This window comes from Sorex araneus, chromosome 5, assembly GCF_027595985.1.
Source record: "Sorex araneus isolate mSorAra2 chromosome 5, mSorAra2.pri, whole genome shotgun sequence".
Classification (NCBI taxonomy): domain Eukaryota; kingdom Metazoa; phylum Chordata; class Mammalia; order Eulipotyphla; family Soricidae; genus Sorex; species Sorex araneus.
This window is the reverse complement of record NC_073306.1, coordinates 5576787-5591300: the sequence shown is the minus strand read 5'-3', so window position 1 is coordinate 5591300 and position 14514 is coordinate 5576787. Positions and strand designations below refer to the sequence as shown.

At 43.7% G+C, this 14514-nt stretch overlaps 1 protein-coding gene across 3 annotated transcripts in view; it reads right to left on the bottom strand.

Moving 5' to 3' along the window:
• Positions 1–14514, bottom strand: part of VPS13D (vacuolar protein sorting 13 homolog D) — a 265713-nt gene that overhangs the window by 125434 nt on the left and 125765 nt on the right. For all 3 annotated transcript variants that reach the window (XM_055137626.1, XM_055137627.1, XM_055137628.1), the window contains 8 exons: positions 12709–12859; positions 12399–12609; positions 10242–10489; positions 7313–7504; positions 6902–7028; positions 5215–5357; positions 2737–2867; positions 2088–2263 (listed from right to left, as the gene is read on the bottom strand). In XM_055137626.1, the coding sequence (XP_054993601.1) occupies positions 2088–2263; positions 2737–2867; positions 5215–5357; positions 6902–7028; positions 7313–7504; positions 10242–10489; positions 12399–12609; positions 12709–12859 (1379 nt within the window). The remainder of the gene's footprint in view (positions 1–2087; positions 2264–2736; positions 2868–5214; positions 5358–6901; positions 7029–7312; positions 7505–10241; positions 10490–12398; positions 12610–12708; positions 12860–14514) is intronic.

The window sequence follows — 14514 nt, the reverse complement described above, 5'->3', positions numbered from 1 at the left end:
TGCCCATTCAAAACATAATCTGGGGATAGAACTGGAACAAATATTTCTCCAAAGAAGACATACAAATGGTCAAAAAATACACTGTAGCATTGTAGTACTATCATTCCGTTGTTCATCGATTTGCTCAAGCGGGCACCAGTAACATCTCCACTGTGAGACTTGTTGTTACTGTTTTTGGCATATTGAATACACCACGGGGAGCTTGCCAGGCTCTGCCATGCGGGAGGGATACTCTCGGTAGCTTGCCAGGCTCTCTGAGAGGGACGAAGGAACAAACCTGGGTCGGCCAGGTGCAAGGCAAACGCCCTACCCGCTGTGCTGTCATGTAAAAAAATTCAACATCACCAATCATTAGGAAAATATCAAAACCATAATGAGACATCACCTCCCACGCATCTGAATGACTACCAGCAAAAATCAACAACAAAGCCACGTACACAAACCGTAAGTAATATGTGTTAGCAATGATATAAAGAAATGTGAACCCCTGTCCACTGCTGGTAGGTATCTACAATAGTGCTGCTTGAACTGGAGTACAGTGGGGAGGTCATCTGTCTGCACTCAGCTGACCTGGGTTTGATTCTCAGCATCCCACATGGTCTCCTAAGCACTGCCAGGAGTGATTTCTATGCATAGAGCCAGGAGTAACCTCTGAGCATCACCAAGTATGGCCCAAAATAACAAAAAGAACAAAAAATAAAATAGTGTTGCTGTTGTGGAAAATGATGTGGCAGTGCCTCAAAAAATGAAAATTAAACAACCACATAATCCATCGCTACTTCTTCTGAGTCTACACTTAAAAAGAACTGAATGCAGGAACTTAAATATATGTGCACCTGTGTTCATAGCAGCACTTTCCATGACAGTCAGGAGGCAGAAGTGACCCAATTATCCATGACAGATGAATGGGCAAACAAAATACCATAGATGCACAATGGTATATGATTCAGTCTCAGAAAGGAAAAAGTCTGACACATGTCAAAACATGAATGAACCTCAAGGACATTATGTGAAGTAAAATAAGTCAGTCACAGGAAAAGAATTATTGTATTTCTTCCTCTTATCTGAAGTACTAGGAGTAGTAAAGTCATAGAAAGTAGGGTCATAGTTACCAGCAAGAAGAAAAGAAGAATTGGTGCTTAACGGGGCACAAGGTTCAGCAGCGCAAGATAGAGTTCTAAATATCTGCTGCATAAAAATGTGAATATAATTAGTCACTAGTAAATTCAAAAATGGTTAAGCTGGCTGGAGAGGCAGTACAGGAGATAAGGCACTGCTGTGCACGCAGCCAACCTGGGCTTGATCCTGGCATAGCAAATGGTTCCCAGAGCACCGCCAGGAGTGACCCCTGAGCACAGAATGAGACCTCTCCCCCCGCGCCCCTCCTCCCCCACCATGCCCCCAAAATAGTTAAGATGGTGTTATGTGCCTGAGGTCTGAAAAAATGGTCTCTGGTAATTTGCCTTATCTTTCTCATGTGATATGCATATTTTACCCCCCCCCCCACATACACACCATTTTAATAAATGCATTTCAAATAAAAGTCTTTGATGAAAGCAATAAGAAGTTATTCCATACTAGCTGAAGTTGAATATGGTTGAACTTCATTAATAAGTACCCTATGTGGGTTACAGAGAGGCTGGATCAGAGAAAGTCAAATGATTTACTGGAGCAGAATCAAACGAGAAAAGTTTGTACCAGTGTAAGAAGAGACAAAAACACATATAATCAGGGTTGCCAACTAAATGCAAACAGAATTTTCGGAGTAGCAAGCAATCCTGAGAACAGTGCTAGCCACTGGACTTACAACCTCAGACCACAGCAACCAAACAAAGGTCAAAGTTTTTGACATTCCTTTCAACCATTTTATCAAACTGCTCACTCATTTTCAGTAGGACTATGCAAGTTCTAAGGTCTTTGTCTAAAAGGAAAAAATGTGTCCCCATTTCAAGAAGCAAGTATTATAATGTACCTACTTACCGTTCTTAGCTTTGTAATTAAAATATGTATGATGTTTACAGCTGATTGTTCATACTCTCCATCTGAAACATGGCTAATTTTTATCTAAGTACAGTTCTGGAACTTACCTCATGTTGATATGGAAGGAATTATTCTTGTTGACCTCAAAGCCTCCAGACCAAATACAATTGGGAATATCCATCAACCTGACACATAATAGCTGGTCATAGTCATTCCGAGGCCAGTGGAACACCACACTGGAACCAGGAAGGGTGGAAATGTAACCCTCAGGATTGGCTGTTCCCTAAAACACATAGGATCACTGGCTCTAGTCAGCAAGTCAAGACAATAGTAACTGTTTCCTGAGAAGGTACTCTGGGCCTTGTCCTTTATGATGGTACCTGAGGCATAAAACGACAACTTACATCACAAAACATCCAGTGCTGACAGAGAGAAAGGCCAGATTCAATGGTCAAGAGCAAAAAAAAAATATATATATATATATATATATATATGTATATGTATACACACACACACACACACACACACATATATAGAAAAAATATATAGTCTAGAGATTAAATGTCCTGGGGCCAGAGAGATATTACATTAAGAAGGGCGCTTGCCTTGCTTGCGGCTGACCCAGGTTTGGTCCCCAGCATCCCATATGGTCCCCTAAATCCAGCCAGGAGCAATCCCTGAGTCCAGAGGCAGGAAGAACCCTGAGAACCACCTGATGTGGCAACAAAACAAAAACAACAAAAAAAAGGAACTTACCTGTCCTCTGGCAAATTCCCTCTGTGCAAATGCAAGCTTGTGAGATGACTGATTGTCTAACAAGTAACGAGGGGCAAAGATGACCATACAGGTGTCAATATATCGCCCACGGCCTTTCTTGACATCAATACCTACAAATAACAAGAAGTACTTCCATAAATTAATCAAAAGAAAAAGGGAGGGAGGGAGGAAGGGAGGGAGGAAGGGAGGAAGGGAGGAAGGGAGGAAGGGAGGAAGGAAGGAAGGAAGGAAGGAAGGAAGGAAGGAAGGAAGGAAGGAAGGAAGGAAGGAAGGAAGGAAGGAAGGAAGGAAGGAAGGAAGGGAGGGAGGGAGGGAGGGAGGGAGGGAGGGAGGGAGGGAGGGAGGGAGGGAGGGAGGGAGGGAGGAAACTTGGCGTTCCTTTAATGTTAAGTCTTCAAAAAACCTAAAATAGGCTGGAGAGATAGTACAGGGTTAAGGCTCTTAGCCCACACATGGCAGATCCCCAACACGGCAAGGTCTGCCTAGCACTGCCATGACCTCTAAGCACAGAACTGGGAGTGACCCCTGACCATTGCTGGATGTGGCCCAAACTGCACCTCCCCCAAAAAACCTTGAATACTGAGCAAAGCAGAAAAACAACAATCTCTGAAATTTTATATCTATGACACGGTAATACTAGTGTATGGAGATACTGGAGAGTGATCAGATATCTATCTGACAGGATACAATTTTAAAAATATATCCAGTCACTTTTCTTTCTGGGACATACAGAAAAACATTAGTTGTCAGAAATTGCTATCATGGTTAATTGATCTCAAATAATAGAAAGTTTGCCTATAAAAGATGGATTTAATATTAGAAAAATTATCTCTCAGTACTTCAAGAGAAACTGTGTAAATAAATAAAGATATATATATATATATATATATATATGTGAATGTGTGTGTTGTGTGTGTGTGTATGTGTGTGTATCTGCTGTGCCATGACTCAATTTTGAGGGAAAAAAAGATCTGACAACTTTTTTTTTCTTTGATTTTTTACCACACTCAGGTCTGCTGAAGGGCTCCACCTGGCTCAGTGTTCAAGGGTGACTCCTGACAGTGCTCAGGAGACCACCTGGTGCTGGAAATGAATCAAAGCTAGGCCTCTTGCATGCAACAGATGCACTTCACCTCCTGAGCCACCACTCCAGACCCAAAGCATGTTTTTTGGTTTCTGCTTTCTTCCTAGCCAGACTCAGTATCAACAGCTAATAAAATCAAGATGTATTAAAATACCCTTTTATTTTGGGGGCACAGATAGAGCTAACTGGCAAGACGCTCTCTAGCTTTTCAGGATGGGGCTGTACCTTAAACTTTTCAAACAGGAAGCTTGCTATCTACCCCATTTTTCAAAAGCACTCAAATAAGAAACTATAAATTCCCTTGATGATGAATGCCAAGATCTCACAATCCTTAACACCTAGGACACTTTCTCTATGCCTTTCTTTGGCTAACAACAAAGGAAGTGTCCATCACTGCAGAAGGTCCAGCAAACAGGACAGTTTTCAACAGTGTTCAAGCACTCAGCACAGAGAAGAGTCCAGAGATGCATGGAAATGATATACAAAAGGATGAGCTGCTTGCTAACATTTTTAACCTGAGGCATAACACAGGATCTGTCCTGACCCTTCAGAAATACTGCTTTCGGGGCCGGAGTGATAGCACAGCGGGTAGGGCATTCGCCTTGCACGCGGCCAACCCGGGTTAGATCCCCGGCATCCCATATGGTTCCCCAAGCACCGCCAGGAGTAATTCCTGAGTGCAAAGCCAGGAGTAACCCCTGAGCATCGCTGGGTGTGACCCAAAAAGCAAAAAAAAAAAAGAAAAAAAAAAAAGAAAGAAATACTGCTTTCGAGGATTCTAGAATATACTGGTATAGTATCCACACATTCCCTCCCCATGGCTCCCACCTCCCTAAGCTAGTTGGGCAGCTTCCAATTATCATGTCCATTTTATTATATTTCCCACCTCAAATGTGTACACCCCCACCCAAAACCTACTTCTGACCCATATTTTCCCCTTTTGCATCTGGTCAAGTCATTTAACCTCTCTGCTTCACTTTCAGGAAGAACAAAGCCTCTCGCCCTCTTAGGGCTTGAAAGTTTAATGAATGCGTGGGAAATGCTTGGAGGATGAAAAACATTCTAAGTGTTCCATTATTCCCACGAAAAACAAGGATTCAAGCCAAACTGATACTTCCCTGACACAGGTGAGTTTGAAACGAAGCAGAGTCCCAGACCTCAAAAGGGCAGTGTTGAGGTGGCGCCTCAGAGCCCTCGGAGAATAGGCCTGTGCTGATACCAATCTAGCATTCAGAGAACAGATATCTGACCCAATGCCAAATAGGAAAATCAGCGCTTGCTGTCAGGCCAAAACATATGGTTAGCTTAGTCCTCCAGAAAGAAGTTGTGAGACAATGGCTGCGGTTCTCCCCCCTGCTGAAAATACAACCCACCGATGTTATAGATGAGCCCCGGGCGGTTTCCTTGCTGGATGACCTTCAGAGCTCGCACACCGTTCCCACCATCCAGTGAGAAGCCCTGACACCAGCCCGGCATGCCTTCAGGATGAATCCCCTTTCCGATTCTCATCGTGCAACTGTGGGGTGGAAAGGAAAAGAGAGACAGGGTCAGCCTTAAGACAGTCTCGTTTACTGCCCTGAGCAAGAGCACTGCTGGACACACACTCGACATCCGGTCTCTAAATGAGACTCTGCCTTCTTTCCTGGGGGCCCCTCAAGCACAGCTAGACGATTAGTAAGCGATAAGGAATTTGAGAGGTAGCCACTGTCCCACAGTGAGTGGAATGTCTCCACATCGACAACTAAGTACTTTTAAGAGAAAAACATGATTCTATGAATCTAAGAGGAGGAACAGTGACAATTTATAGGATTCCTCTGAGAAATGAGGACTCAAGGCAAAGTAACGCTTTCAACTCAGGTGTTTCACAAGAGGAAAGAATGTGCCAAGGGGCTTCTCTGAGCCACTTTTCTCCTTTAAAGACCCCATCCTCCCCAGGGCCAGGTGCCACTCAGTGTGTAGCAGGCCCAAGAGAAATCACTCCCGCAGAAGTGCTCCAGTTCTACCACTGACAAGCACTGTGGCCATGGGCAGGCACTCCCACAAAAGTGCTCCAGCTCTAGCCCTGACAGGCACTGTGACAGGGTCACTCCCTCTGGCCCTCACTGTCTCCCCTAGTGACAGCCTCTCCTGCCCTCCCTGATCCCTTGGAAGAATCTAAGAGAGGGCCTGTGTGCAAACACACTGGGAACCGGGGGTGCCTCGGATAAGCGACTTGGCAGGAATCAAGTCCTGCAACAAAGATCCTTTGAGAGAAAATGGGAGACTGGGCTAGTGGACCCTATGGAGAGACTGACCATCCCTCCCATGGCCTCTTGAGACCCAGCACCAGCCGTGACTCTCCTCCAGCACCCACCGCAGCCTGCCCAGGAGCAAGTCACCTCACAGCCTTTCACAGGGAACAGCATCAGACACCTGAACCTGTCACTGAGCCACGATTGAGGACTGTCAGTGGTACAAGAAAAAGCAGGAAGTCAAAACTGAAAACCAGAGGTGAATAAATGCACCGATCAGCCATGAAGAGGACGTGCTGCCTGATCTTCACAGCCGCCAGGGTTGCGAGGTGCATAACTGTCCTCGTGTAATGGCCACTGAGATCTGAATGTGGGACAGCTTACTTCAGGGAAAAAGAGATCAGTTTCAAAACTTTACCAAAGAGAGCCAAAGTTGGATTAAAGGGACAGGGGCTTTCCCAAAAGGCCCGGGCTTCTGCACCCTGGCACCAGCAGCTTCAAGTGCAGGGCACTCACAGGGAGAGAGAAACACAGAGAAGAAGGGAGCGTGTGGCTGGTCCACACTGGCAGAGTTATGAATAGAGCTGTTTCAATCTATGTAAAATAAAACTAGCTTTCGTTATAAACCAGCCAAATGGTTTATTTTCACTATCAAATAACACAGAAATTAGATCCAAAAGAATCCCATTAGGTCATGGTACTGTTCCCCTGCCAAGGCAGAGTTGTTATCTACAGTGTATTTCTGCTTTCACGGATAAACTAGAGCCCCTGCTGCCTTCTCCCCTTCCCGAGGAGCTTCCTTCCCCTCCCCATAAATAACTGTACTCACAGGTTCGGCTGCTCTTTGTCGGCATAGCAGAATAAGAGCGGGCTCAGGCTCCGGGCCAGCTCGTGCTCCTCAAACTGGCCTGCAGCGTCTGTCTTTGCATTGTCCTGTCTGAAGATCAGGGGCAATCCTTTAGGAAGGAGGAGGAAAGTTTACATCAAACCTACTGTGTCTAGCCAAGACAGATGCAAAGGAGGGGAAAATCATCAAGGTAGGAGAGAGCAAAAATCAAATTTATTTAGTGGGTTTAGTTCTGACTACAGTTAAGCACTTAATGACGAAAGCAGGGAAGTCTCAGCAGCTGATGCTGTTGAAGTAATCTATTTGCATTGGCTCTATTTAGGTAAGCGAAGAAATAAATCTGAATTCCCACAACCAGTGCCAAGGCCCCACTGGAGCAGCCACTGAACATACCTGTTTTGTTAATGAGCCAATAAGGAGCAGAAATGAAGATCTTCAAGGATCCTTCTGCTCGACACACAATCCGGATGGTGAGGTTCAGCTGCCGCCGGTAGATGTCATAGAGTCGCATCCTTACCATATAGTTTTGGGTTCCAGGTGGAATGAGCAATTCTTTACAGAATGGGAAATTCTCCAGAGACACCCCTAAGGAAGAGAAAAGCGACTGACTTTCTGGGGTTCACTCAGTTTGTCAAAATAACCTACAGCCAAACAACTGAATCCTTTTAGGAAGAAAAAAACTAATAATGGGGCTGAAGCAATAGCACAGTGGGTAGGGTGTTTGCCTTGCATGTGGCCAACCTGGGTTCAATTCCCAGCGTCCCATATGGTCCCCTAAGCACCGACAGGGGTAATTCCTGAGTGCAGAGCCAGGAGTAACCCCTGTGCATCACTGGGTGTGAACCAAAAAGCCAAAAAAAAAAAAAAAACCAAACTAATAACTACACATCTAACTGGTCAATATCTCAGTAAAGTGATCATTTTCCTCTAGCTGGGATGAGCATGTGAAACAAACCAGATGGCAGGGAAGTCTACCAATAGTTTTGATCACGGGCCCTGCTCTGGGTGCCTGGAAAACAATTAACAGGCCAGATCTGAAGTCAAGTAAAGATTTCTGCAGGAAACTGTCTGGCTTCGATTTCAAACTCAGGCCCAGCTTTTTTAGAAAACAATCTGGACATTCCCCAAAAAACTAGTAATCCATCTTCCAACTGGCCTAGCAATTCCACTCCTTGAAATATACCCCTAGGGCCCAAAAACACAATGCAGAAAAGACATCTGCATTCCTTTGCTAGTTGCAGCACTATTCACAACAACCAAAATATGAAACAACCCAAGTGCCCAAGAAGAGGCAACTAGATAAAGAAACTATGATACATCTACACAATAGAATACTACTCAGATAAGACGAAATTATGCAATTTGCTGTTACATGGATCTGGAGAGTCTCACACTGAGTGAAATGAGTAAAAGGGAGAGGAGCAGACACAGATGATGTCCCTCATAGGTGGGGATATAAAGAAATACAGCAGAATAACTAATGCCCGATGGCAACATAAATAATGAGCAACAGAACTGTTTCACAGTAGGAAGCGTGCTACTGGGGCTGGGAAGACATGTCAGGGAAGAGTCCAATTCAACAACGGTGGAGCAAAGTTGGAGCAAATCCCAACACTGGTGAACGGACTGGTGTTGAAATACTATATAACTGAAACTAAGTTATGGATAACTTTGTAATTTTGAAACTCATAATGATTCGATTAAAAAAATAAATTAAAAAAAAATCCTAGTCAGTCCCTACCAATCGCAGTGGCAGCACCTCCATCACAGAACAGTAGCTAAACGTGACAATCTATAAGAGGGAATGCTAGAGACGAGGAGTGTGGGGACGCAGCACTGCAGAGACACCTGCCACAGCTCCAGCACGCACAGGGGCTTAAGAAGTATTTCCTGAAGCAACAACTTCAACACCAGAGCAAAGACCAATCTACCTTGGAAAGGACAAGTAGCAAGGCACTATTGCTCTTTTTGAAATAAAGCTCAAGGACTCTGAAATGTAAGCTTGTCTTCAAAATATAAGCTTGTCACCATGGACCCTGCTTGAGATCACTGAATTTCAGGTTCCTCATCTGTAAAATGGTAAGAACCCCCATGTTCCTCGACTGAACCATGACTACTGTGAAGATCATGAATGTGCGGACTGAATGTCCTCAGATGGGTATCTAAGTCACTATTATCTCAACATACTACCAGCTTTCAAGAGACATCATTTATTTATTTTGGTTTTGGGGACCCACTTCAGGGATAACTCCCAGCTCAGTACTTGGGGGTCACTCCTGGTAAGGGGATGCAGTGCTGGGGACCCAACCTGTGCCTCTTGCATGCAAAGGAATGCATGCACTCTAGCCCGCAGAACTTCTCTCAGAAGAGACATACTGCTTATCAAAACTCCAGAAGCAGCCATTGCTACAAAAGTTGAAAATACAATTCTCCACCTTTACTTCATTTAGCCCCACAACTGAAAATTATTTAATGCATAACATCTCAAACCACAATTTTTTCATCAATAAAATGATGAATAATTTCATCATGGACTAGTAACCAGTGCTAAAATTTCAGGAGATCACAAGCATGAAAGCACCGGGCGGAACTGTGTGCTCGCCAATGTTTTTGTCTTTCTGAAAAAAGGAAAAGAGCTATGAATTTGCTCATTTCACAGCTAGATCTAAAAAAGATAAAGTCAACCAGTAGCAAGTAAGTAACAGAAGAAGGAAGTTCTATGGAGGGCTCCCTCCTAAATCTCTTATTTATTCCATTTTTGTTCTTTCAATCATTTTCTATCACAGAGAATTAGTTTGGGGGGGATGTCAGGTGAGGGGGGACTGGGCTATACCTGATGATGCTCAGGGTTCACCCTGGCTCTGTGCACAGGGATCACTTCTAGTGGTGCTTGGGGGACCATTATGTGATGCTAAAGATCAAACCAGAGTGAGGTACAAGGAAGGAAAGAGCTGTACTAAATCTCCAGCCTCAGAAATTTAGATTTATTGGGGCTGGAGTGATAGCATAGCGGGCAGGGCGTTTGCCTTGCACGCGGCCAACCTGGGTTCAAATCCCAGCGTCCCATATGGTCCCCTGAGCACTGCCAGGAGTAATTCCTGAGTGCAGAGCCAGGAGTAACCCCTGTGCATCGCCAGGTGTGACCCAAAAACCAAAAAAAAAAAAAAAAAAAAAAACCAGAAATTTAGATTTATTAACCACATAAATGCTTTGAGTTGGTTTAATGAGATACTATATATGTTAAAATTTTCCAAAATGCTTACCAAATAAATTACCAAAGATTCACTGTCATTTTCACAGAATTAGTGCACTACATCCTTACCCAGTTCAATGTTCTGGGATGTATCAGCGGTGTGAAGGGCCACCTCCTTGCCAGGTTTCAGTGTCCCATTAATAGGCATGCCTTTGACATAAAAGTCAAGCTCACAAGGGAGCAAGTTGCAGATCACCACAGTTGGCAGGAGGTAGATGGTATGCCCAGGCTGTCTGAAGATCTGCTTTGCACTGTCAGAAAATATGTTTGAAGGCATGTAATCTGGATAATTCTCTTTCTTGATGGCCACACAAAACCTAAAAAGACACAACGGTATAAAAGCTGTCAGCCTGATGAAAGAATTCGATCGTTCTTCTCCTTAACTGAGCAGAAGAAAGCATAACATTTTCTTATAATTTATAATTTTCTTATAATCAATAATTCAGAAAGATATTTGTAGTTTTTCTATTCAGCTGCATTTACAGAGGTATAATAACAATAAATCAGATTTTAAATGTTCAGTTTGATGATTTTGATTTTTTACATGATTAAAATACAGTTAAGAAAGGATAAAATTATGCAATTTGTGACTACATGGATGTAACTAGAGAATATTGTACTGAATGAACTTAGTCAGGAGAGGGTCAGATATAGAATGATCTCTCATATATAAGGGATACACAAATACACAGTAATTAAGCAACAAATAGCGAAAAGCAACAGACCTTGAGAGATGGTCTACAGAACTGACTTTGCTGGGGTAGGGGCTTGGAAACTCTGGTGGGGGGAAGTGCTCTGGTGGCGGGTGTGGCATTAGAAGGGTGTATGCAAGACACTACCACTACCAGTGCCATAAATCACAGTTTCTCAATAAAAATGAGGAGAGGGGAGGCTATGGTGCATAATTCTTTTTTTTTTTTTAATTGATCTTTGCTTTGTGGTTTTTGGTTTCCGGGTCATAGCAGCAGTGCTCATGGCTATTCGAAGATCTGTGCTCAGGAGTGAGCCCTGACAATTCTTCAGGACTGTGTTAGACGCCAGGAGTGTGGATCAGGGGGCAGCAGGATGCAAGGCAAACACCTGAACCCCTATACTCTCTCTCTCTCTCAGCTCTTTATTGGTCTTTGTTTCACGAAGAGTCAATGGCCTCTCTTGATAAATGTTCCCCAAATACCTGAGAAAAACATGCAGTCTAGAAATCTTGGTCGAATGTTTTGCAAATGTTAATTCTGACAAGCTGATGAATGGCATCATTACAACCTTTTTTTTAACTGTCTTGTTTTTCTTTTATAAATTACTGATGGAAAAGCATGAACATCAAAAGTGTGAACTACATGTTTACTTCCCCTTTGACTGTTGGAACTAACAAATATGAGTATTTATTTGTTAATTACAAATAAATTAATTACTGGAATTAATTATACTGTTAATATTAATTTGGAGCTATTTTTAATTATTACACTGTTACTATACCTCTTCTGTAAATTTAAACTAAATAAAGTCTGTATTAAGGAAGCTACACTCCTAAGTCTTTTTTTTCTAATTTAAAAAAATTACATTAATTTATTTTTTATTAAGTCACTGTAATTTACGAAGTTGTTCATAAATAGTTCCAGGTATTAAAATGTTCCAACACCAATCCCACCACCAACACTGCTAAGTCTCTAACAAAATGAGTCTAAAGTCTAAGTTTAAAAGGATCAATTTACTCTTTTTTTTCAACATCAAATCTAGTAACATATTATTTATACTCTTCCAAAAAGGAGTCTAACTACTTAGAAAATTGTGTTTTAGATAAAGTGCCCCAGAAAAGTAGGTACCAAACGCATAAACCTTCTTCCAAATTCCTCTGAGACATGATGTCTTAGATTTCCAAAATCTGTTCTGGAACTTCCAACTTCAGAATTTTACTCTCCAATTCTGGAAAGTGGACTAACTTCCCTTCCTCCCCTCCCTCCACGCCCTCTCCTCATGCCCCATCACAGGCTCCTGCTCTTCCATGTGCAAGAAGGCCTTTCTTGGTGGTTCCTCCCTCAAATATTAGATAAGACAGTCCCACCTCTGCTCAGGGTTAACTTTTGAATTCCTATGAAGTCTCGCTCAAGAATGTCCAAGGAGCAAGAACTTGAAAGCTCTGAGTGAATACAAATAAATACCTACAGGTGCCCTGACAAAGAACAAAAGGGGAGAAGCAAAATCTATGGGTGACTCCGTGGCCGTGCATACCTGAAGAAGCGGCTTTTCTCCGTGTCCATGGAATGGCACTCTCTTTTGCTGCTGCTAACCTCTGTGGTCTTCACTACATGGGTCCAGTGAATAGGCGCCTTACAGAAAAACACACCTAAGCCTTTGGGCCGGGCCTGCAGCCGCCAAGAAGTGAGATGCAGCGGCACAGCAAAGGAGTGCCCTGGCATGATCGCAGGAAGCACCACGGGCTCTGCCACAGAAACAAGTGTGAGAGCAGGATCAGGCAGGGCCCCCCCACCCCAGCAGGACCGGTTCCCCAGAAAACAAGGCCCACTGGGCCCAAACCTACTATCTGGTGCTGAGGGGCTGTCCAGGCGAAGTTCCATCGGCGTCTCCAGGCTGTTCTTCACAATGAGGGCTGACCGCACCGTGATGACTTTCCGGGCACTGCCCTCCATGGTCACGGCAAAGACCACCCGGACAGGGGGGAGGGACGAAAACTATTCCCAAGACAGAAACCAAAAAAGCACAACTGTGCTTTCGAAAAACTCACAACCACCCACCAGAATGCCTGGTCAAAAGCACCTTAGTGTGACTGTGATTGTTCAGCAGGATTGGTCACTAAGCCCTAACACGACTCTGCTCTTTAAGGGAGAGAACTGCCTGTAAACATCACCACAAAACGGCTCACTACCACCCAACTAAAATAGCGATCTACTCGGGTGCCACCACGCAGTGTGCAGCACGAGGCCTATGGACGTATCACGAAGAGCTTCCCCGTAAGCGGCACACTGACCTCTCAGGCTCCCTGCACTTTGGTAAGAAAGGGTCTGCTGGAGGTGATCCTGCCTTTATAACATCCTTGGGCTCAACACATCTGCCCTTTTATGGAAAGGATAAAAAGGGTTTGTTTCCTACTCTACCAGAGGGAAACAGATCACCCAGAGCAACTGCCAATTCAGAAATGCTGAGGTAGGACTTTACAAAACCTCTCATGATTTATATTCTGTGGGACACTTGCATCAGATTCATACTGAAGTGAGCGAACATTTTTAACAATAGGTTGTGTGGTGCCCAGATACACAGACACAAACCAGGAAGAGATTTTCAGCCACTCTGCCCTGTCTCAGTAAGATCCAGACCGGGCAGTGAAGAACACTGGCACTGGTATGCCGTTCCCAGGAACAATAACAACTTTTTGTTCTGAACATCATAAAATTTACTCGCCAGGCCCATACGCTATTCACTGATATGCCCACCAACAAATCATTTGCATTTCAGAGACTTTTAAAAACAAGCTTTTCTTTCTTCATAACAACTTTCTACATTCTGTTCAATAATCACTTTTATAAACAGGAAAGGGTGATTGAGAAACAGCATAAAGGAGAAAATGCGTTCATTTTTTTGGTCTTGGGGTACAGCCACTGCTTTCTTTTTCCGTATGTTCATTCACACGTACTATACACATTTTGTGCTGCTATAACATACCAAGAAACCTTCTTAGGTTTCTTTAACTACAAAATTCCCACACAAATATACTGAAAGAAGGTGTTAAATTCTTCTTCTTTTTTTTTCTTTTTGGGTCACACCTGGCAATGCACAGGAGTTATTCCTGGTTCATGCACTCAGGAATTACTCCTGGCAGTGCTTGGGGGACCATATGGGATGCTGGGAATCGAACCTGGGTTCACCGCGTGCAAGGCAAACGCCCTACCCACTGTGCTATCACTCCAGCCCCTAAATTATTATTCTTTTAAGAGGTTCAGAACATACTCACAGTATTTTTTTGTGTGGGAGAAACTAATGACATGCCATTCAAAATTTACATACCATCAACTTTCTAATTAAGATAAGTAGGCCATGAAAACCAACCAAGTCAGCAAGGTAAAGAAGAAGAGCTACACATGTGGAACTAAGACCTCCAGGAAGTTCCATGAGAAGACGATGAGAATCAGGGCCGAGGAGATGGGGTGAGGGCACATGCAAAGGCAGGCGTCCAGCTCTGATTCACTTCCCGGGACCTCATGGCCCACTAAGTATTGCCAGATGTTGCCCTAGTGGTCCCCAAAATTTACGCCAAGCGGCCAAGCCATACCACATCCTTGGGACCCAGAACTCCACCGCAGGCTCAGTTGGCTGAGAATTGAAATTGATG